The sequence below is a fragment of the Strix uralensis genome, chromosome 14 (genome assembly GCF_047716275.1).
Source record: "Strix uralensis isolate ZFMK-TIS-50842 chromosome 14, bStrUra1, whole genome shotgun sequence".
NCBI classification, from domain to species: Eukaryota; Metazoa; Chordata; class Aves; order Strigiformes; family Strigidae; genus Strix; species Strix uralensis.
The window spans coordinates 22,020,714-22,048,144 of NC_133985.1; the positions used below are offsets into that span (position 1 = coordinate 22,020,714).

At 44.7% G+C, this 27,431-nt stretch overlaps 1 protein-coding gene across 4 annotated transcripts in view; it reads right to left on the minus strand.

Annotated features, from left to right (window-relative positions):
* Window positions 1–27,431, minus strand: part of ACSL6 (acyl-CoA synthetase long chain family member 6) — a 60,593-nt gene that overhangs the window by 6,710 nt on the left and 26,452 nt on the right. For 2 of the 4 annotated variants that reach the window (XM_074883304.1, XM_074883302.1), the window contains exons 2-20: window positions 26,654–26,874; window positions 25,333–25,447; window positions 22,771–22,835; window positions 22,194–22,295; window positions 21,950–22,049; window positions 21,258–21,436; window positions 20,694–20,726; window positions 19,660–19,711; window positions 14,630–14,703; window positions 11,576–11,788; window positions 8,996–9,130; window positions 7,711–7,845; window positions 5,406–5,501; window positions 4,571–4,643; window positions 3,123–3,211; window positions 2,427–2,543; window positions 2,034–2,177; window positions 1,059–1,160; window positions 369–440 (exon numbers count right to left, since the gene is read on the minus strand). In XM_074883304.1, coding sequence (XP_074739405.1) covers window positions 369–440; window positions 1,059–1,160; window positions 2,034–2,177; window positions 2,427–2,543; window positions 3,123–3,211; window positions 4,571–4,643; window positions 5,406–5,501; window positions 7,711–7,845; window positions 8,996–9,130; window positions 11,576–11,788; window positions 14,630–14,703; window positions 19,660–19,711; window positions 20,694–20,726; window positions 21,258–21,436; window positions 21,950–22,049; window positions 22,194–22,295; window positions 22,771–22,835; window positions 25,333–25,447; window positions 26,654–26,874 — 2,117 coding nt within the window. The remainder of the gene's footprint in view (window positions 1–368; window positions 441–1,058; window positions 1,161–2,033; window positions 2,178–2,426; window positions 2,544–3,122; window positions 3,212–4,570; window positions 4,644–5,405; window positions 5,502–7,710; window positions 7,846–8,995; window positions 9,131–11,575; window positions 11,789–14,629; window positions 14,704–19,659; window positions 19,712–20,693; window positions 20,727–21,257; window positions 21,437–21,949; window positions 22,050–22,193; window positions 22,296–22,770; window positions 22,836–25,332; window positions 25,448–26,653; window positions 26,875–27,431) is intronic. The other 2 variants (XM_074883306.1, XM_074883305.1) reach the window with 2 other exon arrangements.

Genomic DNA, 27,431 nt, shown 5'->3' on the forward strand with positions numbered 1-27,431 from the left:
ATTAGTGACCCAGTTTCCTAACAGTGCTTTCAGTGGCAGAAGAATCAGAGTCCTACAGACACTTATCTCGACCTCTGGTTGTCAGACTGGAGATTATCCACATCCCTGGATTAGATTTTTACCCCTGCACCCAAAACTTTCACTAGATTTGATTCAAACATCAAGCATGAGTGGAAGGCAGGATCACAGCATATGTATTTTTCAAAGAAACAAATACAACAGCAAAAAAGCTCTTTCTGAAAACATTGTGTGCAGCTGCAACAAGGATATGTAGTAACGTAACAATTGTTGACAAATCCCCATTCAGTAAAAATGGACAAATTGCCTGTCTGACCACACTGAATAATGTATTAATTGTTTTATTTTACCTGCTCAAAGGAATGAAGTCCACTCTCCTTACCTAGCCGTACCATGTCTTCCATTATCGCTTGCTGCAGTTCCTGGGTTAAAACACATAAATTCCTCATGAAATGTCAGAGTCAACCTTACATGCAATTAATTGTTCATTAAGAAAACATGTTTCTGAGTAAACTTCAAGCACCTTATTGCTAGTTAATACATAATTAGCAAATATCCTGTTAAAGGAATGTACAAACGTTAAACATACGTGCGGTGATGTTAACTCTCTCCTCAGTGTGAAATGTAAGGTTATATTTTCAAACATCTATGGCATAGCTGCTTAAATTTGCCATCTGCCAACCATTTGCCAGACTTAGATGCAGAATCATTTCCCACAGACACCAGTGGGATGATTCAGCGCTGTCAGTGTTCACTGATGTGATCCAAGTTGGTTACTCAGTATTACAGATGTGTAAATAAGGCTGGGATCCTCAATTAAGACATCTAAACACACACAACCTCTCCTACGGCTGTACTGTTGTTCTCTGCAAGACAGAGGTCTTTTACCATCAGTCATCACTGTATCCAGGTCAACCCTGCTTCATTTCCAGTGAGGAAATAATTCTTGTCAGTGAGATCATTAATAATAGACACCTACTCTAACTAGGTTATGCTACAGTGAAAAAATGTCTGTACTGCAGACAGATAGGAGGACAAACCTTATTTTTACAGAGTTCTGCATACGTTCCATCAAACCCTCTTTTCTTTGCCCAGCCTGGCATAACTTCGGAATCGGGCACCACAATTCCCACCAGAAAGGCCTGTGGGTGAAGGAGAAGAAGAACTGCAGGCAAAAGCTGAGCAAGATTTAAGGCCCTACATTGAAATAAATACATAAACCGGTTGGATTTGCTACGTGTTTATTCTTGTTTAATTATGCCAATAATTTTCTAACATGTCATAGTGAAATATATTTTGGTGTCTGTGCCTTTTCCTCAGCTAAAATGGTTCTCTGTCACTGTTCCTGCATTTGCCGATAATTTTAACACCTTCCATCGGGTTTGTGTTCTGCTTGGACATTAATTAATTACTTGTATTTTGCATAAGCCAGAGCAGAACACAGCCCATATCATTTACACACACACCGTTCGTGGGCTTTTGAGTCTCAGGCAAACCCCAACACCAGCGGAAGCCTCGTGTTTGTGGCCAGCGAATGCAGAGACATGAGTTGCAATGGTTCCAGAAGCTGTGCATGTTTGTATAAAGATGCAAATTAACCATCTTCACCGCGTGTGCAACTGCAAACAGTGAACAGGGCTGTAATTGGGGAGAGGGCCAAGGCAAAAACGGGACAAGATTGGTCAAAATGGGTAGGCAGTGCTCACGGAGCCGCGGTGGCTTTGCCTTCATCTGGCTTACCACAGGCAGCGTGGCCAAGGAGAGCGTTAGAGACCCAAGGGGTGACATCAAAGCCAACGTAAAGGCTTGAGCTCTGGCCATGACATCCTCCAAGCTGCCTCGGTCACACCAGCAGCTCAGCTCCCGCATGGCCGGCAGCCAGCTCCAGAGCAGAAGGGACCCATCAGGGCAAAACTGTGCCAGGACCCACTCACACATCCCCCCCATTCATGCCCAACTCTCTGTCTTCTGTTTACAAAGAACAAAGTAAGATTTTCTGAAAACTTCATTTTTACCTGCAGGCTGTCTCCATGGACATAGATCTGGGCAACAGGGTCACTGCGGATATAGATATTCTCTATCTTCTCCGGTGCAATATATTCCCCCTGAGCAAGTTTAAATATATGCTTTTTCCGATCAATAATTTTAAGAGTTCCGTTCTGTTAGGAGAAAGAAATGAGAGTTCCCAGAGAAGTTATTTAACCATAGAGACTCAGTAAGCAGTCTGCTTTTAACAGAGCTCTTTAAATTGCCAGAAAATGCTTCAAGGCCATATCAAGCTTATTCTGCAAAATATAAACTTAATCCTTCATAAAAACGGATCTGTTTGGAAATTTAAGTTAGGTACTTGAAAATTTACACGAGATAATACAACTGACATAAGAACTAAGCATCTGATCAGGACGCACAGGTAACCATTTCCCGATGTCTCCAGTGTGAAGCCAGCCCTCCTGGTCCAGCGCCTCGGCTGTCTTCTCTTCATCTTTCAGATAACCTTTGAAAACATTTGGTCCTTTCACACATATCTGCAAAACAGTCAGCATTGCTGATAAATTATTTTATTATTCTGCTGTAAATACTAACAAGCTAAATAGTAATTAACTATTCTTCACTAAAAAAAGTGAAATATTTTAAAGGCTGACTTAATGACCATGCTCTGTGAAACTGAAATATAACGTGTTATAAAATTACCTATGGATTTTTTTCAAACTAATGGAAATATGAAGTAGGGATTGCAAAACTGATTTGCTTGAAGTTGGTTTGCATTCAGCTTGAAGTTAAAAAAACCAAAGTTACTTCAATAACTTTAATTTATGTGCAATATAGAAATATCACAGCAATTCAGCTCTTCTTAGCTGAACTAATTAATTCAGTCTTAGCTGTTCAAATAATCAGGCATGGCATTGGCTGGAAGTACTGCCACAGCCCTGTTTTAATTAATGCTTTGCTGCTCAATTGCTGAATTGACTTTTCCTTTCCTGATTGTAATATGTAATACATCTTCAACCATGCACCTTACAAAGCTAAAATGCTTCTAATAACTACATAACTACTTAATAGAGTGTTAACTAGTGAGAATTTGATATAAAAATGTGATTTGCTACCTCTCCTTCTCCTTTGGAAGCAAAATAATTCAGCTCTTCCACATCCTTCAATCTGATTAAGTTACAGGGCAAAGGGGCTCCTACATGACCTGGAAATCAAAGTTATCAAGTCACTTGTCATCTCTCCTATAAACAATAATTAGCATTTTATTACTAGTTGCTTGCATATTTGTAGGTACACTGCATGTTCTCGCAGGAGCTGTGTCTGTGTGCAGAAATAATTTCCTCATTTAAGGTTTTGCACTATTAAGACTAAATACCCAAACCTCCTATCTGGCTGTATATAAACCCTATTTTCAAACATGCCAAAATACAGACCATGTCTCCCTTACCTCTAAGAGACCACCCCTTTTCTAAGCTTAACTCATTATAAAAGCACACAAAGTTCTGGACTCTCATCGTTTTAATCACCTGGGAATACCAACTGCAGCGACGTTACACATTTCCCCCCACCCCTACAGCTTCTCCAAAGGTGAAGTGAGGGCAACGTCTGCCGTAGCTGACCACTGTGGTGTGAAAAACTTCCTATTTCCCCCAGAAATGGCCGCCAGGAAAGACAGGCTGGGAAGAGGAGTCACAGCTCAGTGTCACAGCACTCGGTGTGCTGTAGCTCTCACGGGCTGAGGTCTCATTTTGCCAGGTAGAAGCGCACCGAGGATGAGGATGCGGTGCTGGTGTGTGGGCAGGGCATGGGACTGGCAGGCAGTGAGCCCCAGGACACACCAGTACCTGCAAGGGGCTGCTCTGGGTTTGAAAAAAACCAAACAGTTGGCCACTCGTGCTGGGAGAAAAAGCATGTGCTCTCCTCCAGCCATGGAAAATCTGGGCTGGAAAGAAGGAAATGCTTAACTAGCCAGACCCATTCATATCCAGTGTCCAGGTTTCCTACTAGTATTCATTTGAATGAGTATGATACCCATATCAAAACATTTTCATAAATACTGATTAATTATATTAAGAATAAATTAAGTCACAGTACTTGTATGCATTAGCTGAATCTTTCTTAGTGCTAATTTTTACCTAATTTTCTCAAGATACAAAAGTTTTGGAAGCCTGAAATATATAAAGTTTTGAGTAGTGGTGGATCTGTATTCGGCACCTGGGTTTGCTCACTAAGTACACGAATGTATTAATCTTTCCTTTCTTCCAGCATTTCATTCTAACAAACATTGTTTTAAATCCACCTCACAGCGCCCCGAGTGCAGAGATGAGAGTATCACAGATAACAGCTGAAGGGACAATTCCAAATCTCCCCAAGGAAACATGCCCAACATCTGATCCCTGGATATTTATTCTGGAGTAATGATACTTTCAAGAACATTACATTTGCAGAAAATTATTCATACGGTGGAGAATGTTGCGTAACACCCTGTGATGTTACAGTTCAGGATTTTCTAAAGAAATATGCGTTTCTTTTCTTTCTGAAAATGGTGGAAGAAAATTGTTACCTGATGTCCAGTCACCCGGGGTCGTAAAGGTGCATCCAGCTGTGCATTCTGTTTGGCCATAACCTTCATAAACCTGACAAAGAAACGGGGATCTTTAAAACGGCATAGATGATTTCACTATTACAGAATAAAATTATCAGAATTGCCTTCTGTTGCCCAGCCCTGTGAGCTAATCCTGCCAGCTGCAGTGCACACAGGGACGCTTTCCCTGACTCTTTCTGTATATAAAATTTAATTTACACAACTATGAATTACCAGGCTCTGTAGAGCTGACAATTGTGAGAAGACAAGTTCAGCCATTAGCTTTTGAGTCAGGAAGTACGTTACTCCATGAGAGCGATTTATTAGTGGGGAAAAAAGGTAGTTTGGGGGGACATTTTGAAAACACACCTCTTAATTCTTTTTCTGCCTACTTTTAGGCTCTTGAATGAGGCATTTTAGTTGCCCACAACTTCCTGGTCAAAGAGAAATAACGCAGTGGAGGTCTTAGGTGGGTTAAACTGCCATCTGAAGATCATCTTTCTCCATTTATATATAGAATAAACCTCATGTAACAAAGTTCCGAGCACGTGCACAAGCCCATTTAATTGCACATACTCAGTTAAGTGCTGAGAGGTGGGTGGGATGAGCCTATGCTTCTTTTTTTGGCAGCTGCCTGCAGCGGAAGCAGCTCTTGCCTGCTGCTCACTTCCCAGGGACCCTGGTCACGTCCACTCCAGCCCCACGGCTGCGGGAGCAGAGCGGTTCTGAGGTTCTAACCCATCTCCGTTCCTAAACGCAGCGCGTTTCCTCGCTAACGGCAAATAAACGCCTCCGAGCAGCCACGTGAGCCCACCTGGCATCCGAGGGCCGCGCGGAGGAAGCCCAGGACAGTCGGAGACGCAGGGGCAGCGCCCGTTACTATCATGCGAACGCACCCACCGAGACTTGCCTGTTTGGTAGCAGGAGAGAAGAGAAGAAAGCAGCACAAGTTACTACAGATGGCAAAACCAGCAGCGCCCGTGAGCACGGCACAAAATGCTCTCCCCTAGAATGGATGCAGCCGTGCTATGGGCAGCCGTGCTACGGGCTCTGAATCCTTCCTTACGGATAAAAAGCCAGTTTAAAAAATATCTGTAACTATAAAATATATTAAAAAATATATAAAACTATAACTATAAAATAATAAGCAAAAACTGTCCCCCTCGCAGGTCGAAATTATAATAAACATATAAAAATTATAGAAATTCATATATTATATACATGATAGAAATTTATTTTTAAATATATTGAAATAGAAATTATAATAAGCATATAAAATTATAGCATTTTTATATATTATATATTAAAATTATAGAAATTTTTTATATTGTAGACATTTATATAAAATATATAATATATAGAAATAGAAATTATAATAAGCATATAAAAATTATAGAATTTCTATATATTATATATTAAATTTAGAGAATTTTTAATATTTTATAGACTTTTATATAAAAGATATAATATATAGAAATATAAATTATAATAAGCATATAAAATATAGACATGTATATATTATGTATTATAGAAATTTATTTTAAAATATATAGAAATAGAAATTATAATAAGCATATAAAAATTATAGACATTTTTATATATTATAGAAATTCATATAAAAATATATAGACGTAGAAATTATAATAAGCATATAAACATAATTTCTACCTGCGAGGGGGACAGTTTTTGCTTATTTGCACCCCTCCAGTTTTCTTTGCTTATTTGCACCTCGTTGTTTCTAATGAATTGGCTCCCAAGCCATCTAAAATCATGCTGTCCCTTTTTTAAGGCAGATGACCTTCAAATAATTCTGGAGGGTATTACATCAATTCCTGCATCGCTTTTACTTCTTTCTCCCCCACTTCATTTCCTCTTTCTTATTCTAAAAGTAAAAAGAAAACCCAGCACAAAAGAAAACAAGTCCTGATTGAGCCTGCCAGTCTCGCCAGATCCTGAATCAATATGCAGCCTGGCTTGCCTCATGTCTGCGCTCCCGGCAGCGTCGTGTGAACTCTGCTATCTTTGCACACTGAGGACAACTAATCCACAGATGAAAAGTACAGTCAGTTTCTTTAGTTAAAAATAAAGTGGCATGTCTCCAGATAAGTTATCCAATTAAAAAAAATGAAGTAATCAGAGCCTCCTGGAGTAGTAGAGAGCCCAAAAAACCTGGTTTAAAGCCAGTTTAATCTTTTTTTATTGAGGAGATGTGTGGCATACAGCAGGGCATTCTGATTTCTTTCCCCTCTTGTTAAACCATGTTTTACACGTGCATTTTTCTCTACACCCTTATTCTTGTTTTCCTAGGGGAAAAAAAGCAGTTTTGAATATGCCCAACTGAAACCTGACCCTAAATCCAATCATATCTGTAGAGAATTTGCAGAAAACTTTGGAGCAACATCTCTTTGATCAGTGACTCCTCTTTTCCCTACCATCTTCCTGAATTCCATCCCCACTGGCAGGAGAGGGGAGTAGGTTTGATGCAAATCCCCTGCCCATTGCTGCGCGTGAGCGGGAAAAAAACATTTACCTGTGGGGCACGGGCAGCACCCATGGTGGGCACCCAGTCCCTGCAAGGCAGAGCACCCAAATAACAAAGGAGGTGACAGCAGCCCTTGTGCCAGAGGCTACGGCCCTGCTCTGGGCAACTTCACCTGGCAGAGGGCAAGTGCCTCCACACTGTATCACATCCCTCCTCGGTGCCAGTGCGGGGGCACAGCTGGTATCCCCAAGCTGCAAAAAATAGGCAATATTCTGCAAATAGGTGATTTCTCAGTGCTGCTGAAGGAGGGATGTGGCAAAAGCCGTCTTTGCCTTGTGTTTCTCCTTCCCCTCTGGAAAACTATCCCTAACAGAATTGAAATTTGGGCGTCTTATGCATAGTGTTTAAAAATAAATACATAAATAAAAGTGGTAAAAGTTAATGCGGAAGTTAGTGGAACAAACTGTGCTCTATTTCCTTCTTCTGTTCAATTTTTCTGTCTGCTATGGGCTAGTGAGTAGCAATTGCCCACAGTTCATCAGGAGGCAAGCAGGTCACACTGACTTTGAGCAAAACCAGTCATTGCTAGAAGAAACGACGGCTCTTTGACTTTAGACTCACTTCTTAATTTGCTTACCTGTATTTTATTAAAGAAAAGTTTATCCCACAAACTGTCATTTCTAATAATCCCGTTTCGAACTTCAGCCTTTTTCCGTCTTGCAGCAAACTCCAGAATCCAGCGTTTGAGGGAGGTGTCTGCCTGGCTGAAGATCTGCGGGAGCGCGGGGTGACAGGCAGCACGGCACCCGAGAGAGAGGAAACATCAAAAGCTGTTCTTACAATTACAGCCATACAGTTCAGCCGGTGCCAGGTAGGGCATAGTTACATGAGCAGTACAGTTAAATAAGACTACACTAGGGCTTTGTTAGGGGGGTTTAAAAAAAAAAAAAAAAAAAAAAAAAAAAGGAGGGGTTTGTTTCGCTCCATTCATTATTGTACATGCTGTTCCTTTGGGGAAAAAAAGGAGGGGATGATGGTGTAGGCTTTGACTAGATTTACATGACTGCTATTTCTATATGATTTCCGTGATAGGATTCAGTGAAATCATGCAATCTGAGCAACTAGGAATGAGCAGCTTGAATACTAGAGCAGGTATCAGCGCTGGCTGATGAGGTGATGGGGGCTGCGTTTACCTAAGCTTAATCGGACACCAGCACGATCTACATCTGCACAAAGAAGAAACCCCCAGTGCCCATCCCTCTAATGAGGCACCAGAACCCCTGATCCAACAGTCCTGACCTTGGGGAAAAATTGAATCAGTAGCTTGTGCTTAAGCTCTTCTTTAGAGGATAAGTCTTCTGAGGAATAAATATTCCCAGATGGTCAAACAGATTTAACATGATGACCAGACATGCCTGTCTTAAATACCTTTCAAGACCACCTCTTAGTTTTGAAGATTTCTAGATCCAAAAGCCAACCTCACATTTACACTGCCTAAATCCTCACGGTCTTTTTGCAATTCCTGATTTTCAGCTGTCATTGTCACCAAAAAGAGAGATTCAAGTTCCAAAACTAGTTGGAGGGCACAATAAGTTCTAGTGCATCCAGGTTTGACTGGCGTTTCTGTGATGAAAAAACCCCTTGTCTCTGGAAATGTCACTAGTAACCTCAGTGAGAACAGGGTAAGAGGTTAATACAGAGGGATTTCATATTAACATGCAACGGCCGTGTTTGCAGTCCATGTAAACCAATGTAATACAGACGTAGAGATTGGAACAGTTACACGGGGTAAGAATGTGTTTGCAGGAGGGCAGAAACAGTATAATCTGCTCAGGAAATCTCCAGGACTATGGGAATTCTTTCACATAAGTCCTAGAGGGACATAAACTTTATTATTACAAAAAGAGCAAAATTAAACTCACCTTATCATACATTCTGTTTAACAGCCGCGGCACGACGGGGAAGATGGTTGGGCGCAACGCTTTCATGTCGTCAGATAAGAGACGAATATCTCCTTGAAAGAACCCGATTCGCCCTCCATGGCAGTATACTACAGACTGATGGAAGAAAAAGGAACACATGTAACCTCTTTGCTTTTAATTCCCACGGCAGAGCACCCCTCCCAAGCGCAGAAGTGCCTTTCCTGAAATTCTACTAAAGTAGGCAAAAACGGGGCTTTAAAAACGTAGGTAAACGTAACCATAAATTTTGCATTAAATAGAAATCTAGAGATAGTTCTGGGCACTTATCAGAACGGGCAATTCAGCGTTCACCAAATTGGCCACCGTTTCTGGAAGAACAAGGAACCAAAGCTTTTAGAAGGGATTTCCCTTCATCCCCTGCATACGGGGATGGAGAAGTCCGAGTTACGGTCACATTTTGGATCTGAACTTCTCCTCTGAAGCCCAGACCTACCACAGCAGCTCAAAGCACGAGGACCTACTGTCAATAAAGAAATGCATATTAAGAAATGTAAAACATACTGAGCAGCAGCCGATTTTTAGATGTTAATACTTTAGTTTTGTTTAAATACAACAACATAGACTACGTTAGCAATACAGTGCCTGATCCTGTATCCCAGAAAGAGAAGCCCACTTCATAAAAGGTGCTTTATTATACGGAAACTACAGATCCTGAAGTTTTGTACTTGGAGAGGAAACAGGCCACTTCAACCAGATCAGAATGGAGCTGGATGTGGCGGATGGGGCAGGGCAGGCGCCCGCGATGAGCCAACTGGCAGCTGAGGCAGCGGCTCTGGTAGTCAGTAACCCCACGGAGGATTAGTCGCTAACTTGGTAAAACTGGTATTTGATCACAGCATTTGCAGACCAGCAGCACTGCCCTGCTCCTAGAGCACAAGCAGAAGGCGTCCTCAGCAAAGCATCCGCGGCGCCGGGAGCTGAGCCCAGCCTGCCTGAGCCCAGCCTGCCTGAGCCCGGACCAGCACGCTCACTTTCCTCTGCGAGGGCTAGACTGGGAACATCAGCTCCCCCAAATGACTAAAACAGTTTAAAATTCCTGAAGAGATACTTAAGTCTTTTTGTGCTACTCCTGAAAATCTGTAATACTAACCCAAGAGCTCTCACTGATCTGTCAACCAGTTAGAGACTGTCTCTCCATCAACTGAAACCACAGGAATTTTATACATGTGATGTGGGTTTAACAAACATCACACTGCCAAATCTGCGTTTTACGCTGCACATGCACATGAATTAAAAAAAAGGGAAACGTAATCAAAATGTAATCTGTGCGCTCACTGGGAATTATTAATAACTACTAGAAATTTTTAGCTTTAAAGAATGTGTCTGTATAACTTTAACTGTAAGTTCCAGGAACTGATAATGTTGGCAAAATCTAGGGAAGTTGACACAGTGCTTGCTGTTCAGAACACTTTTGAAAATTACTTTTTAGCCCTTTTGAAAAAAATCTTTATATTAATGAGCTTTTTTTTAGCAGGGAGGATAAACCTGAACATCCTTTGGAGGCCTGCCCCTTTCAATACGGCAACATCCTGTGAAATGAGATTATTTCAAATGCTTCTAACTTTTTTTTCCCCCATCAGATGACTTTTTAATAATTATATTCTTGCCTGGGGGCAAAGCAGTTTGCCTGAATAGTGGTGGCATACTGGCCAACTTGCCTTACAAGTGAAGAAAGGTTGTGCTGTAATTCTCCAAATCTTTCATGAACTTTCCCTTCCAATTTGCAAGTTTTTTAGCAGGGCAGAATATATTATTTCTGGCACAGATGTTACTAGGAAGAAGGAGGCTTATATTCAGATGCTTGTCTGACTCACAAAGTATGCTTTCAGCCCAAAACAGTCCTCCCTGAGAAAGTACAGAGCTGCAACTGAATCCAGCTCCAATCTTCACATATTGGATCAGTTTTCAGTTCGCAGCTTCTCAGGCCAGGAGGCCCGATGTGACCGTCTCCCCTCACTTCCCTAACACCCCGGCTGCAGCTCGAAGGAGCACCTGCCTTTTCAGAAAGAGATGTGAAAAGTCAGTTCTGCGGGCTGGCACGAGTTAGCACTTCTATTTGCCATTATTTGCAGGGCTTCCAGTTAATGCCCCCCATAGGCTGCCCTGCCAGGAGGATCACATGTGTCACACCATGATCTCAGCTTCCTCTTTTCCTGTGTCTGCAAGTTTTTTTGCAGACCCGCTTAATTTATGCAATAAATTCTTTTTACTCCCGTGATACCTGATCCTAGAGTGCTTTGAAAAGCTGCCCCCGAAATGGTGCAGGTAGCAGTTTCTGCTCGTTGCCGAAGGGCTGTTTTCCAATCTCAGAGCTTGGGGAACTCTCCTGGAATCGCTCTGGACTCACGGCCATGTCACCGAGACCCGAGGCCGGGCCCTGGTGTTATGCACGTGGCACTTCTGGAGTACAAGCTTTTTTAGTGCTACAAGATATCGCTGGTTATTTAGTATTTTATTCATTTTATTTATTTTTTTTTTTGGCGTGGAAAAAGATGATTTCCACTGACACTAGGACCTTACCTGTACCATTCTCTCAAACATGTGTGCTAAAGGCAAATAGGAAATGTGTACATCCTCACAAGTAGGAGACCACTGACTCTGGAAGAAAACACAAGGAGCCCCACGAGGCCTCGTCAGTTCAGGCAGGTTTCTTACCTGTATAACTCTTTCAAACATGTGAGCCAGAGGCAGGAAGGAGATGAGCACATCGTCCTGTCTCGGAAAGATCACTTTCTGCAGGTGAAGGGCATGGGAGACAGAAAGGAAAGAAACACTGACAGGAAGACAACAAGAAAGTCATAAAACAATAAAAAGAAAAATGGCACCAGAGGAGCAAAAGGGTAAAGATTGTCAAGAGAGGAAGGGAGCAGCGTACGAAGTGAAGCGTTAAGCCACAGCGTCAATGAAGCTCAGTTAGCAGGAGGAGTAAAGAGCACGGAGATGTACACAGAGGGCACTGGAGAGGTCTCTCCACGGCAGAAGGCATATCATAACCACACAGCTCACGCTGGAAACAGGGGCTCACCCGGACAGAGAACCCAGTTTTTATTCTCTGCTTTCTACATCGAGGTGCTGAGACCACGGTTTGCACTCTCAGCTTGTGCAGACCTGCAGGAGCCTCCTGGAAATCAGCGGGGCTCTACATCATCTTTCCATACTGCACAGAGCCCATCAGAGATTCACAGTGAGAGTCAAAACTATAGATTTTTTCTTTTCCTTAGGTTAATCAATGATTTGAGTCAGAATATGTTGGAAAAATTAATGATTTTTTTCAGCTGCAAAAATTAATGATTTCTGTTAGTGTTTCTCGTAATTTTAAGTGATTAAAATGTGATTTTAAGGGCATTATCACTGCCCCACAGACAGGTGCAGTGGGGAAAAAGAAGGCTGGACAAATTGTGCAAAAAATACAAGTGACCAAAGTCTTCAGTTTGCCAAGGTTTTAACTCTGTCTTGCAGGCTGGAATAAACAAAGGCCCTGAGAGCCTTACCCGATCCATGCCCCAAAAGAAAAGTAGCCTTTCTACCTGCATTTCCAAGGGTAAGGCTTGTCATAATATTATGGATTAGAAAAACTGAAAGCATGATTACCCAATAACTTGCACCAAGGCCAGTGGTTAGTGGAAAATGGGTATAAAATCTATTAGCTCAGAGTATTAGCAGTTTATACCCACTTTGCATCTCCACTGCTGTGACAGAATCGATAGTCCGTGACCTGGGACACGGCGGTGGATGGAGGCACACGAGTTTCTTCCTCGGGGAATATTTTATTGCAGTTAAATCTGGGCAAGTCAGATTTGGGTATGCCCTCCCAACCATTACCTAGTGAAGTCAAACAGGATTGACCGCGTGGGTGTTTTCAGCATCCCGTTTCATATTATTTTATGTATCGGTCTGAATGAAGCCACGAGGGCCTGCTGATCTATTTATACATTATTTCAAATTGGCCTCGTTTTCTGCAAGCACAGTAACGTAAAACCATTAGCATCACTAGCTATGCTGCTTTTTTTTCTTATACTGCTTTAAGTGCTCAGACAATAAATGATTTGCTTTTAAATCAGACCAAAATGATGACATTGAATAGTATTTCACAGTTGGCACAGCTGTCCAGTTAAACGTAAAAATGAAAACGGTTTCTTGGCATTTGAGAACAACCTTACAACAAAGCGCTAGGTTCACTTCAAAAAATATTCCATTTACAAAAATCACTGAACTAAGCAAAACTGGCACAAGAGTATGTAAACAGGAAATCTACAGTATTTCTCAGCTTTAGGTATTTTTATTTTATTTATTTATACTACTTTCAAGTATTTTGTACTTTGCTTGGTTTCATTACTGTGGTTAGACTTTGCCCTGATCATGTGGATCAGCTACGGGCATTTACACTCTCAGCAGTGGCGCTCTGGTGACTGAAACTATTGAACTTACAACCACTTACACCAGATTTACATCTCAGTCTGATACCTTCAAGATTAATCAGAGTCCCATTGCCGTCAGCAAACACTAAATTCATTTCTGTGGGCCAAGCCTGGAAGATGCCAAGTTCCCTCAGCTCTTTCTAAATTAGTTCTCTTCCAAAATAAATACTCCTGCCCTTTGAAGATGTACCTACACGTCAGCTTCCATTTGCGCATCCCGCTGCCCCTGAGCCCAGTGAAAGCCCGAGGGCTCGCTGCAGCGAGCTGCGGTTTTGGCATTTCGTGCTGCAAATTACTGGAGTCACAACCCTGCAAATACTTGAGCACGTGAGTTCAGTGGGATTTCTCACACCACGTGTCCAAGTTTCTTTGCAACAGTGGTTTGGAAATCTCAGAAAGTTCAGGGATTAAGATAATAAGACTGCAGTATTTTCAGCACTAACGGGAAGACCAGCAAGGGGTGTAAGGTATCACACTGTCCCTCCTGTGTGTACGTCGCTACTTTATAGAATTGCCTGTTTACTACAAAAAATAGATTCTTGATATTTGTTAGGTACAAGCTGTATAAAATCCTTATTATGTTGTGCTAAAGCAATTCTGCTTCCCATATTGTTTCTAAACACAAGTTCACACACTGCATGAAACACATTATACAGGTACTTGGCCAGTGCTATGCTTTTTTAAAAATATGTATAACAGAAACCAAGATATACTTTAATATCAATGAAATTAACCGTTCTTGTAAAAACCATATACACTTTTATATATACACACACACCTTATATGCAGAGAGCTTTAAAATAAATGAGGCCATTGTGTGGGCACAATGGGACACAAAGAGCACAAGTGGACCCTGTACTCTTTGTCAAGCACCACCTGCAACTGTGCAGGGCTTGTTTGCTCTCCTAATCTTCAAAAGGAGTTAATTAATTGATTTACAGGAGCCAACTTTGCTCCTCAGAAGCACTTTGTGCCCTACAGAGCCAGGGAGCCAGTGCTGGAAAGGGGATTTAATGCCCCATCTCCAAAGGTTTGGCCCTCCGAGTGAGAGAAATTTCACCTCTTATCTGCAAGAGCACATTTCCAGCCCGTGCAGGGACACAGCTTAACCCACACACTCTGCACATGGCAACATTTTCTAGACCAGGGTATTCACCTCCGTCACTTTCAAAAAGCCCGAAAAATCAGCAACCACGTTCCCATGAGTCAGCATAGCACCTTTGGGATTTCCTGAAAAAAAACAAAGAGTGATTTTAAAAGATGAGCCAGTAAGTAATATCCAAAAGCTTAACAGAAACCAAAACAGGAAGTGGTTAAAATATTAAGTTCTCTTTTTTAATTTTAAAACTTCTTTTTGCAGTCATTTCTGTGCAGTAACGTGCACCAAAAGCACTTACAGCAATACTCAAAATGCAATAACGTGATACTGTAAACATGAATATTTCTATTGGAGACTCTGAAATAGTTTCCACCAGAAATAGCCCAACTACAATTTATAAGAGCACTTGGATGGAGCTGCTCGATGAGCACAGCCACCAGACCTGCCTGGCTGTTCCCAGCCTCTCCAGGTAGGATTTATTTAATACAGATTTTGGCTAAGAATGATCCTGAATACCAACAAACCCCATTTAAAAGGCTGTTAAGCTCTTACTTAGCCAATGCACCGGATAACCTGAACAATGCAGAAAACAGGTAATACACGGTAAAAATTAGGCTATAAGAAGACTCTACGAGAGTGCAATTAAGAGAAGTCATCGATATTGTCAGCAGTAGAGCAAAGGTGTCCTGGAGGCAGGGACAGGGAGCTGGCAAAGCCTCAACATACTGCCCCAGCGCCGGGCACGGCGCCTGCAGCATCTCACCCACTGCCTGCGCGGGCAGCTCCACGCTGTCGATATTTGCTTTTTCACCCTCTTTTCTCTTCTGAGCTGAGAATCCCCCTTCGCACCGTAATACAATCTCTAGATTTCAGATCTGCTCGTGTGCCAAAATATGGTGTTTGTTAAACAGCGAACGCGTGGGTCAAAACCTCTGAGCACACAAACCGGAGCCGAGGGTCCCGTTCAGCCTGCAGCACGGGCCCTCTGCATGTCCTCCTGTCCCAGCACTGTCCCTTTTCATCATCCTCAAAGGGTTTATTTCTGAAAAGAATGTGTTGCTCAGCTCAGATAAAGATTACAGAGCCAGCCTCTCTCTCCAGCATGTTTTTAAGCAGATTGTTTTAATTCGATCACACCACTGCAGCATCGCTACCGCTATGCCGTGCGGAAGCAGATCCGAGGAGCTTTACCTGCAGGTACCCAGCCAGGCAGAGGGATGCCCCTGGAGCTTTGCAGTGCTGTTACAGTTAACAATGGATGCAACAGCCTCGCAAAAATTTTAAATCAGGCCAGAATTTCATTCTGGCTTCCTCAGATTAGGAAGGGGCAAAGGTGTTTTGTAAATCAGTTACAGCACAGGAGAATAAGCTTAATCCTCTCAGTTTCAGAACAGTTTGCAGGCTGCGTTGCTGGCAGCCCTTCGGTGTGTGACACAGCCCGGCTCGGGCCCCGCTCCAGGAGCCGCAGAGCTGAGCCCCGTGCCCTGCCAGCTTCACTGACATCGCTTCTACTCAGCCTCTCAAATAATTAAATAAAGGCCCAAACAAAAGGACTCATTATCACACACATTTATTGCGGTAAAGCAGGACATTTTGAACACAATGTATTTTACTGAAAATCTGTATTTGGTGTTCCAAGTGCCTTTGAGTAAGTCAGTCCCAGATACTTGCAGATGAACACAGAGCACAGGCTATTCTGGTCTCTCTCACACTCATCTTCATCCGAAGCTCAGAGGTGAAGCTAGGGCTGACTTTGCCAAGCACAACCCCTCCTGCCCTGACACATTGTACAGACAGGCTTGCGGGCACCTGCTCGGGCAGGTTTCATTTCGAGGCACTTATTTTCACAGCTGGGAGCACATGTGGATCCAGACCTCAAGAAAACTCCACGAACCAAGGTCAGTTGTAAATACACACCAGAAATATGCCCCAGAAATCGCTCGTGTTATTTGAGTTGTGTCTAGCCAACTGTGAGTGCTCAGCCCCTGCAGTTCTTACGAGCAGCCGTACTCCTGCAGCATTGCACAAGTTTCTCCATGTCGGCAGAGAGGACGTGCTCAGTACTGGTTTGGAAATTCAAAACTGCCCCCTCCGGCTTTACCAACAGCAGATCTGGCTCCTGCACCTTAACACAGCTCTTCAGATTTTCTTTTTTTTTTTTTTTTGGAGGATTTCGCAGATACTTTAAGACCTCAGACTCGTTTACTTACTCCACCTCAGATTTTAATGCAATTTCAGTTCCTCTGCTCAAATCACCACAACACACCTGGAAGCACTGTGAACATCCTGGCTGTGGGTGTCAAAGCAGAACAGCAGTGTTGGAGCCTTCATCAGGAGAAATCCAGAACAAACCACACTGCCATGAGGGAGTTGCAGCTTTTTGGGTTGGGGGATTCCTGTAAATTTTGACCTCCTTCAGTTGTTCTAAGAGTTAACTCAGTAGAACAGGCACTCATTCCTACAAGCCCTTTCCCAGAATCACCACTTTGAGAGAAAAAGATTGGCAGTGATGCTGCTTTTCTTTTTTTAAAAAAAAAATCAATGCCAGATCTGTCACACTGCTCTCGAGTTTGAATTTCCTCATAGACACACCTGGTGAAGGTCCTGCTGCAGAAACGGGTGCACTGCCACCCTGGTCAGTTTATTATTATTTCTCCTTCTCTCAGTCCCAGGCTGGTTTGACAGTTCCCACAAGGAACAGGAGAACCTTTTCCACATTGCTAAATAGGTCTTTCAAGTAGCAGCTCCAGCACTAACTCAGTGGTGTGGTCCATCAGCATTTTGGGATGTCAGTGCTCTCCTCCCCCCGGGAGCCTCCAGCAGTTGGGGATATGCACTGGCAGGCTGTGAAAAGCCACTGAGAAGCAATTTTTATCCATTTGGTTACAGGTGGATCCTTGAGGAAATGACAGTTTGCTTCTCTAGAGTAGCCAGCACAAAAAATTGTATCCTGATGGTTTGGGGATGTCTGCGTCCCTTTGGCCCATTTCTGCGTGCTGATGATTTCTTGGTACAACAATGAAAGTTGGTCTTGTCATCTGAGCTCAGCAGCCTCAGCCTCTCCCTCCTTCCTGGGGAAGCATTTGGACATCTGATCCTATCAAAGAAAAGCACCCATTAAAGTCTCTTCTGGGTTTTTTTTTTTATAAACAGCTAAAACTGTTTCCAACTCTACAATTTCCAGGTTACGAACTCTACGGCTAAGATTTGTTTCACACCATACAAAAATATTTAGAGGCCTTCAAGATCTGAAAAACCCCTTGAGAAGATAGCCTTTGGAAGAAAATTCTAAATCTGGTTGTTAAAATATCCTGATGTGGGCTATATAAAAAGCCAAGCCTTTTACATCAAAACACAATGTGGAAAACAGACCAGAGTGTTGTTGCAACCCCTGTAAGAGCCAGAAAGTGATGTGCAAAGTCCTCTGGCAGCAGAGGATGGGCTGGTGGTTCACAAAGCATTGCTCTGCAAGAGGTTAGTTTGCAGATGATTTGCAGAATTTGAAATCTCTGGTTTGGATGGGAGAAAGCAAATGAGCTCCCTTGTTGTCCTATTTCTGTAACTTCAGGCATGTTCCTAAGAAAAGCACAAAGTCAGAAACAGGCCCATTTGCAAGTAAAAAAAGAAAATCAAAAAACCCTTTGCTATTCAGAATTTCTTATTTAGAAGTAAAAATATCAACAAAAATGTGACTTCAAAAATGATTGGTCTGCACTTTAAAATCCACACAAACAAATTGTGCCGCAGTGTATCTGTAGGCACGGCTCCTTTGGTTTCCTTCAGTTCCCATCTGGGCCCGGCCACTTTTCACTGGCACAGCCGGGGCTCACAGCGTACACGGCTGCCGTGTCCGTACCCTGCACTGGCTTCAATCTTTTCCTTTTAGGAATTCCCAGCGCTGAGACAGAGCAGAGCCACAGGCTCCTTTCACAGCGTGCGCTGCCTTGGCTGCTCTGAAGTTCTCAAAACTAAGAACAATGCATGAAGGTGAAAAAAAAAAACCAAAACAAAGCCATTTCATACATTTTGAGTTTGTACTTGGAGTAGATAAAGCAGCTGCCTACCTGCTCTGCAGTACAAGTCTTCTCCAGGAGGTGGAAGACGAAGATGTCCCCTCTGGCTCAGGCTAATCTGCAGGTTTTGTGCTCTGCAGGCTGAGCACACAAGCAACCCCCTCCTTGGAGGGCAGCCTGGTGTCAAGCGGCAGCGTCTGCTTGCCTGAACGAGTGGAGGCCAAATCGAGGGTGCTTTGGGGGAGGACCAAGCGTTAGGGAATCCTGAGAGCACAGGTGAACCTGGGAGAGCTGCTCCAGTGGTCCCTGGAGCACGGCCCTTCCCTGCAGGCAAGTATAAAAGCAGTTTCCCAAGCAATCACGCCTCGTGCCTGTACAGCTTCTGGAAGGTGTTACGGGGGGGTGAGTTCTCAAGAGGAGGAAATTCCTGCACGCTGTATGAAAAGCACGGTCTGGAGAGAGGAGAAAGCACTGCATCTGCTAAGAAGAGGCAGGAAAACGATGCTGCTCCTCTCCAAGAAAAAGGGGCCAGTGCCACGTGAGTACCGGCAGCGTGGGTTGCCCAGGCTCATCCCCAAGCCCACCCCAGCATGTGGTGGCCCAGCACCAGCCCGAGGATGTGGGCAACAGGTCAGCAAGCTGTGGCACACAGCAGAGGGGCTGAGGATGCTGGTGGGGCCACTGGTGTGCTTAGGATACAGAGAGCAGAAAGCTGTGGACCCGCATTTATTTATTTTTTTTAAAAACATTTGCCGAAGATAAATACCAATCAATCAAGTGCTTCACAACTACACTGCAAAATGGGGAGCAGAAACAGGGCAGATTTCCAGGCAATTGGAAAATTGTACTGCCAAAGCCTATGTCAGGGAATTCAAGTGAAAAATTAATATATCATTATTTTTAATTTGCAATCTACCGAAACGTATATACATATATACCCTTAAATATTAAAAATGCATAGAAATATCATTGCCATATCAGTATAACAGCAAGTTTGTACATATTGAGGTGGTATTAATAATTAATTTGATAATCTATTCCAACATTTCAAGATTAAAATGCCTCTTCTTTTACCTGTAGTGCCACTAGTAAAACAGACAATTGATAGATCTTCTGGTCGAGGAGGCTAGAAATACACAAGGAGAGTAAGAAAATCACATCAATCAAATGCAGAAGGGTCAATGGTAGAGAGTTGTCACTGTATAAACTTAAAGATCAAACCAATTATATTTCAGGTCTGCCATAAAAAGCTTTCATTCCCCTTGGCAGATATAAAAGACCATCATAAAACTCTTTTTATCAGGTTTCTTCAGTTGATGCAGACTCTGTTCCTCCCTAATGCTTTGCTCCAGCTGCATTAAGGGCACGCTTTAGTGTAAGAAGACTTCGATGGAATGTTTGTCTTTCAAAGACACCATCTATACCTGTAGGCGTGTGGGAAAATTTGAGATAATTTACTGAGTTCCAGATAAATTCTGGAAATGTGTAGTTATCCACAATGGGGCAACTTTCCAAAGCTGCCAATTTCTCCCCTTTCCAGTACTATCTCTGTACTCTCAGCACCACTGCATGTCTGTGCTATTTTGGGCCACAAATGAATAAGTAAGCAGCCCCCCGAGGGGGGGGGGGGCTGCTTTTGAAAGTTTTGCATGAGTATGAACAGTCAGTGAAAAACGTCAATGCAATTTTCCAAAAACATCCCACAGAAATACTGCCAAGTCATGTTTCTGAGCTCTAGAAACCCCACCGGAAAGCCAAGGGTGCAAACACATTCCCCCAGTGCCACCTGGGTAAGGTAGTGGAATTAGTGTGGCTTAACAACAGCGCTTAATTACTGTCCCGTGAACATGTTCAGGAAGGATGAACTGTCTCAGTGAAGTGTCCCGGGCAGAGGGTATGAAGCAAATACCACACGTGTCCAGTGGATGGTATTGACAGTCCCGGGCTCCTCCACTGCCTCCCCCGTGGCGAGGGTCACCGGGCACTGCCCCAAAAAACACACGGGCTTCCTTCTGCCCAGAGCAAACCCTCCCCTCTCTTGTCAGTGAAATAAGTGTAACACAGTCAGCTGCAATTCTAAGTGGGAAAAGCAGCATGCCAACACTCACCACAGGCACGTGTCGACTCTCACGGCCACAGTCCTGAAAGAGATTAAAGTAACAAAAATGATTTCCACTTTAATTCCTGTGGTGTAACCCACTTGCTAATAATCTGCAAACCACTATGGAAGAGTTTGAGCTAGAGCCAAAAAATTTGTGGCTAACACTTAGGTCATCTGTCCTATCCAAAGTTTCTTGCGTTAACTGCAATGCCGTCCTTGGATTTCAAGTAGTGCTTGAGTTGGTTGAGCTGGATCCAGGCTGTTTCATAAAAGTGTAAGGCTGTAGGCTTACACGTAGGAGGACAGTGTCTCGAATAGCAACCCCCCTTCCCAGGCTTAAATAACAGCTGATATTATATTTGAGCAGGAAGATTTGAAATGTTGGCTCTCCTACCAACAAGGAATATCAGAGAGGCAACTGCACTGAGCATCAGTATTATCAGCCACAAGCTGCTATTTTGTGCTCTTCAGACACTGAATCTGCCCTCCAGCTCACAAGTCTCTGTATATTTTAACTGTCTTTTTACAGAAACTACAAAATAGAGTAAAAGGAGAGGGAGAGAAAACTTACCTCCACCTCCTGCATGGTCTGGATGCGAACTCCACAGTGCCTCCCTCTCTCCGTCAGCTCCTTCTCAAATGGGTCCATCAGGATGATGGAGCTCAGACCCGGCGTTTCTCTCCTCTCCACGTGGTCGAGGAGTATTCTGGCTTTTTCAGGTTTGTCACAAATGACTGTGGAAATGTCAGCTGGAAGAAAAGCAGCCAAACAAGCTGTTTACAGTACATCTTTTTTAATGCAAGACTGGCTACTGGCTCATAGCTAACATCGTATCAGTTCTGATATTCACTTCAGGCAAACATCAGAAATCCTAGAATATAACATACATTTCTCTTAGAAAACTACTGCAATTTTAGCTAACCTAAATGAATGCCGAAGCTGTAGCTGACATCTACAATTATTCTGGGATTCAGTTCAAAAATACTAAAATTGCTCACCATGTGGGCTAAAAAATCTAGGAGGCAAAATATGAAGCAGCACAGGAGTGGGTGGCCGTGGAGTAATTCCTGCAGCCAAAGCAGCCCCATCCACGGCTGTGCACGACCGGGCACGTGGGAAATGCAGCCTGGGGACACACAGCTCCCCAGAAACCTCCCTAAGTGACTTCAAGACACTCAGTGAGTGAAATCACCCATCTTTTGGAAAGCAGAAAACAAACCATTCTCAGCAACAAAACTGGTTTCTGAGAATTTTGGCGTTACCTGTGTTGACGATATAACGAATGGCTCCAGGGCCTAAGGTGTCGTAGAGGGGAACCACCACCATGGAGTAAGTGTAGCAAGCCAGCTCGGAAATGATCCACTGCAGGAGAACGTTGAAGCATGAAGGTGAGAAGGGGGCCGTGGGAGCAGATTTAACACACTTGAGAACAAGCTTCAGGTATACAGCAAGCTCACAAGTCAGGAGCATTATTAATACGGCATCAATTTGAACTTAAATTCTCACCTCTGGACGGTTTTGAGCAAAGACACCAATGAACTGCTTCGTGGATGGCTTGCAGCCCTGCTGAAGAAGGCCTGAACCCAGAGCTTCTGCTCTTTCAGCCACCTGGAATTTGCAGAGGAAAAAAAATCCATAAAAAAAGAGGAATATAAGCAATACCAAACTAGGTGAAGACTTAACTTACACTCTCAAATATTATTTATGTATATAATTATGTATATATTATGTATTTACTTTCTAAAAGCCCCATTTTTTACATTATCACAAGCCATCCGTAGTTGACTAGCAGTTGACCTCTGGTTGGCAATGCCCTGCGGCTTTGAGCATGTCAGTGCCACTGTCAAGAGTGACATAATGGCACTGAGCCGACCCCCAAAAGCCAACACACCTACAGAATTCTATGATTTTATGATTCAATGATAATGCCAGGACGTGCCCGGCTGAGGAAACCACGAGCCCTCGCACGGCGCGTTAGCAACCTCCCGGTCTAGCGCGTGCGTGCTACCAACAGGTGCCTTAACGCCTCTTCTTCTGCCGGGCAGGGGCAGAGGGCTCTGCGGGGGTGTCGTTTCCAGCTCACCTCCTTGTAGGACAGCCACTGGTAGGGCTGCTTGGGCTTCCGGAACCCCAGGCAGGGGCCGTTTTCTGCAAGACACAAGCAGAGAGAATGGAGTTACGGGGGCAGCGCCAGGAGTTAATGTGCTGCCCCTGCACTGGGGGATGCAGCAAAGCCCCCAAAGAGTAAATCCGTTGTTACTGGGGTTGGCTCTCGCTCCTGGGGGGAGAGCTCACAGCCAGCTCGATCAAATCCAACACACGAGTGCAGCTGATGGGAGACCAGCTGCTGGTACCTCCCAAACAGTCGCTTCAATCCTCCTCCCTGAGCTGCAGAGGGGACAGCAGCAGTTTGCCCCAAAACAGCCTCATTAAAAGACATTTCTCCGAAGGTAGCGTGAGCATTAGTGTCTGATGATGGTTTTCATCCCAAACACCATCTTCCACTACTTTCGCTACCTTTTGATTTAAACACTTCAAAGTGAAAACTGCTATTTTTAGCACAGCCTGCTCTGAAGGAGGGTAAAATACATAACACTACATGACAGGAGGAATATTTGAGAAGTTTAATTAATTTGCTAACTGTACTTACCTGCACAAGATCCATCCCTCCATACCTACAGAGTTAGTTATTTACCCCTGTCCTGTGGGGTGGAATATTTGCAATTCCACTGAGGCTTTTGGTGGTACCAAAAATAATAATCTGAGAATGAAATTGCTGTGTTCAACAAGGCAGGGTGTCGCAAGCAGCGGGCACAGAAATAGTTATGACAGAGCACAAAGTCATTGTGGCTTTTTGGAGTGGGAAATGATGTCTCACGAGGGTGTGAGAGCTCTTTGATGGTACCGTCGATCACGGGGTAAGGGCGATAAACTGATACTCCACACTCAGCTTTCCTAAGAGCTTTTGGCAGAGTCCCCTGCCCTGTTGTGGAATAAAAGGTAAGTAGATGAAAAGGCAGCAACAAGCAGAAATAAGTATCAGCGTTTGCAGGGGAGGAAGAGTTCTGTTGGGTTCCAAGTTCTATGCCTGGATCAGCCCCGGTTAATATATTCATAAACGTTCTGGAAATGAATAATGTATGATGAGCTTTGCTGATGCTGCAAAATTCAGGATGTTAAGCTGTCTGCCAGTGGCAGCAAAAAGATCTCATGGTACCAAGAGACTGCACAGTAAAATTCAATGGTGTTAAGGACAAAATAATGCGTGTTGATAATAATAACCCTAATTATGACCCCCACGCTCCAAAAGCGACACCCGTGCCCTCGCTGGGTCTCCTCCTTCCTTGGCCTCCACTCCTTCAACTTCCCACTCGCTGGATCTTCCATTTCCCTGGCCTCTGCCCCTCAGGCCCCCCACTCTATTTGGGCCTCCATCTCTGGGTCTCCCTTCGCTCTGTTTCCACTCTATTGGCCCCCAATCTTTGGGCCCCCCATTCTCTGAGATGTCCACCTGCTGGGCCTCCCACTCTGTGGTCCTCTCAATTGCTTTCCCCCTCCCACATCCTTCTGGTGCCCCCACTCTTTGGGCCGCTACATTCATTTGATCTTCCACACTCTTCTGGATTCCTACACTTTTGGGCCTCTTCACTTCTTTGGCCACCCATCTTCCCACCCCTTTTCATCCTCCCACAATATTTTGGCCTCATACACTCTGACCTTTCATATCTTTTTGGCCTCACACTCTCTGGGCCCCTACAGTACTCAGCCCTCCTACAAGCTTGGAGACTCTGCACTCCTTGGGCCTTTAAACTCTCAATGGGCCTCCCACACTTTTTCAGCCTCTACACCTCGCTGGCCTCCCACGCCTCTTCGGCACCTCCACCTCATTGGCCTCCAACACATTTTTCAGCCTCTACACTTCATTAACCTCCCAAACCTTTTTCCACCTTCCCACACCTTTATCAGCCACTACAACTCATCAGCTTCCACACCTTTATTGGCCTCAACACTCATTTGGCCTCCTACACCTTTTTGACCTCTATGCTTCTTGGGCTTCCACACCTTTTGGGCCTCAACACTGAGGCCTCCCAGTCTTTGGCCTCAGCACTCATGGGTTTTCCCACTCTTCTTGATCCTTCCACACCTTTTTGGTCTCTAAACTCTTTTGGCCTCCCACACATAATAGTCCTCTATAGTTTTTGGGCCTCCCACACTCTCTTAGGCTCTACACTCTCTGAACCTCTGCACTTTTTTGGCCTCTCATACTCTTTCAGCCTCCCTCTCTCCTTCAGGAATCATATCTCCTTCAGCTTCCCACACTTTCTTTGCTTCTACACTCTTTGTGCCTCCTGCACCCTTGGGGCCTCCTACACTTTTTCAGTCTCTCCACTATTCGTGCCTCCCCCATTCTTCCAGCCTCTTGCTCTCATAACTTCTACAATTTTGTGGCTTCCCACATTCTGGTGGGCTCCCACGCTCCTTTGGCCTTTGAGTCCAAATGGGCCTCATCATCATTTGAGCCTCACACATTTTTATGGGCTCCCACACTCTCTGAAGTTCCCTAAGCCTCTGAGCCTCTATATCGTCTTGTCCTCCACCTCTCCCCCCGCTCTGCTCCCAGGCCTCCTCGTCACCGTGGTCTCACCAGAGATGCTGAATCCCCTCCTGAAGACCTCGTACATGGTCCTGGCGTCATCGTAGTAGTGCGTCAGCAGCTGCTGGCTGTCCCCGATCACCGACCGGCGTGCCCCAGCCAGGCCCTGTGTGACATGACGCGACACGATGTGACACAGCCATCAGCACCGCCAGACGGGCGGGAGATGGGGAAACCCTGAACCATAAAGCGACATGCTCCCCAAATGCTGGAGAGACCTCTGCAACCACCACCGTGTTCCTGCCCCAACACCCAAAGGGTCGGGAGAGGTGGGATGTCCACCTCAACTCCCCAGTAACATGGAGAACCACCCGCCCAGAGAGGAGCACTTGACCTGGCTCGTTGCCACAGGAGATGGGTTGATATTTCCTCAGGAAATATGAGGAGGAATTATAAGTCTGCAAGTAACGGAGTGGGGATGTGTTGGGGGGAGCGACTGCTCTGGGCTCCACAGGTCCCCAGGACGAAAACCTTCTCAAGGACATCTAGACCAACACGAAGGACAGACTAAAGCAGAGACCCCAGTGCGTGGGTTCCGTAGGGGTGTTTTAGGAGTGGGCAAGGGGACACAGGCAGAGTGAGAGTGAGCAAACTGGGACTGCACTGTGAGCCAGAAGAAAGTCTTGCTAAAGCCCTAACCACGGGGGAAAACTGCCTTGGAAAATGTAAATTCCTCCCACCTTTTAAAAAGTTGTTGGAATTAAAGACAGTAACGTTTCAGAGGGGACATCACAAAAGGCTTTAAAAATTCTCATCTCACTTTCAGACATTAATTTAAGTGGAAACAATTTTCAGAAATATTTCTGCTCTTTAAAATGGAGCAGCTTCATTAAACTTTAAAACCTTTTGTGAGCATGAAAATTAATAACTCCTCAGCCTGTAAGCATGGATTCAGATCTACTTTTTCTTCTTATTACGAAATTTGAAGCAGCAAACACAGTAATGGGCCCACTCAAGAAGTGCCAGCTGATTTGATCTTATCATCTGTTGCCTTTCAGTGGTTCCTCCCACACAATGGCCGCTCCTGTAATTTTTGGTCATGGATGGTTCAGCAAAGCTAAGAGTAAAATGTTACTGAAAATCTAAGAGAATAAATTAATGGGGTGTATTCTAGTTTTCCAGTTTACAGAAAAAGGTGAATTAAGGAGTGAAGTGATCCCTGTCACAGCACATTACATGACTGATTTCAGGATGAGGTTGGGGCGCCCTCAAAACAAACAAAAGCACCTCCTGGCATCCCCTGTGGTTGTTTCCAGGCATGCAAACCCCAGGTGAGACCCAGCCTCTCCCGCCGGGGTGCCCCTGGCCTCACCTCAACTTCCTCCGACTGCATCCGCAGGTCGCAGGGCGGTTTCACGGCCCGGGGCCGGCTGGCAAACCAGTAGGCAACGACGGCCGCGAAGGCACCGATGCCCACCAGCGCGGTGGCCGGCAGGTTGCGGAAAAACTGGCTGAGGTCATCGAACTCGGGGAGCCGCAGGCTCCGCAGGATTTCCTGAGCCTGCATCTTCTCCACGAGCGAAACGGCAAACTCTGCAAGAGCCAGAAGGACGCGGTGAGGTCATGCCGCGGGACAGGCACGGGCACCGCGGGTCTCTGCGGCGTGGGAAGGGGAGAACGTGCTTTCCCCTGGTCAGCCATTGCAAATGCAGCGCTCTGCTACCACCAACCACCTTAACTTAGGAAGAGCAGCATCTACGTAAGAGATATGAGAGAGAAGGAGACATCCCCAGAAGGGCGAGCAGGAGCAGACAGCTCACTCCTAAAGCACCACTGAGTACAAACGTACGTTAGGCGACGCGGCTGCAGTTATCTGTAGCAGACGGATGCTGTGACAAGCTCTGGGATCCAGCTATGACTGTACCCTCAGGGCTGCCAGGAGCTTGCTCGCCCTTCCCCGAGCACACGGGGGGCTGTGTGGTGGCCACAGCCCTTGGCAGGGACAGGCAGCACGGCACCAGCTCCGGCCACAAGCTGTCAGCTCACGTGGAGTGGGGCAAAGGCAACGTGCCTCTGTGTGCAAAACGCTGTGCAGACACGCTCCAAAACACCACTTGCTGCCTTTATGCCAGCTTCACGTTCTCAACTTC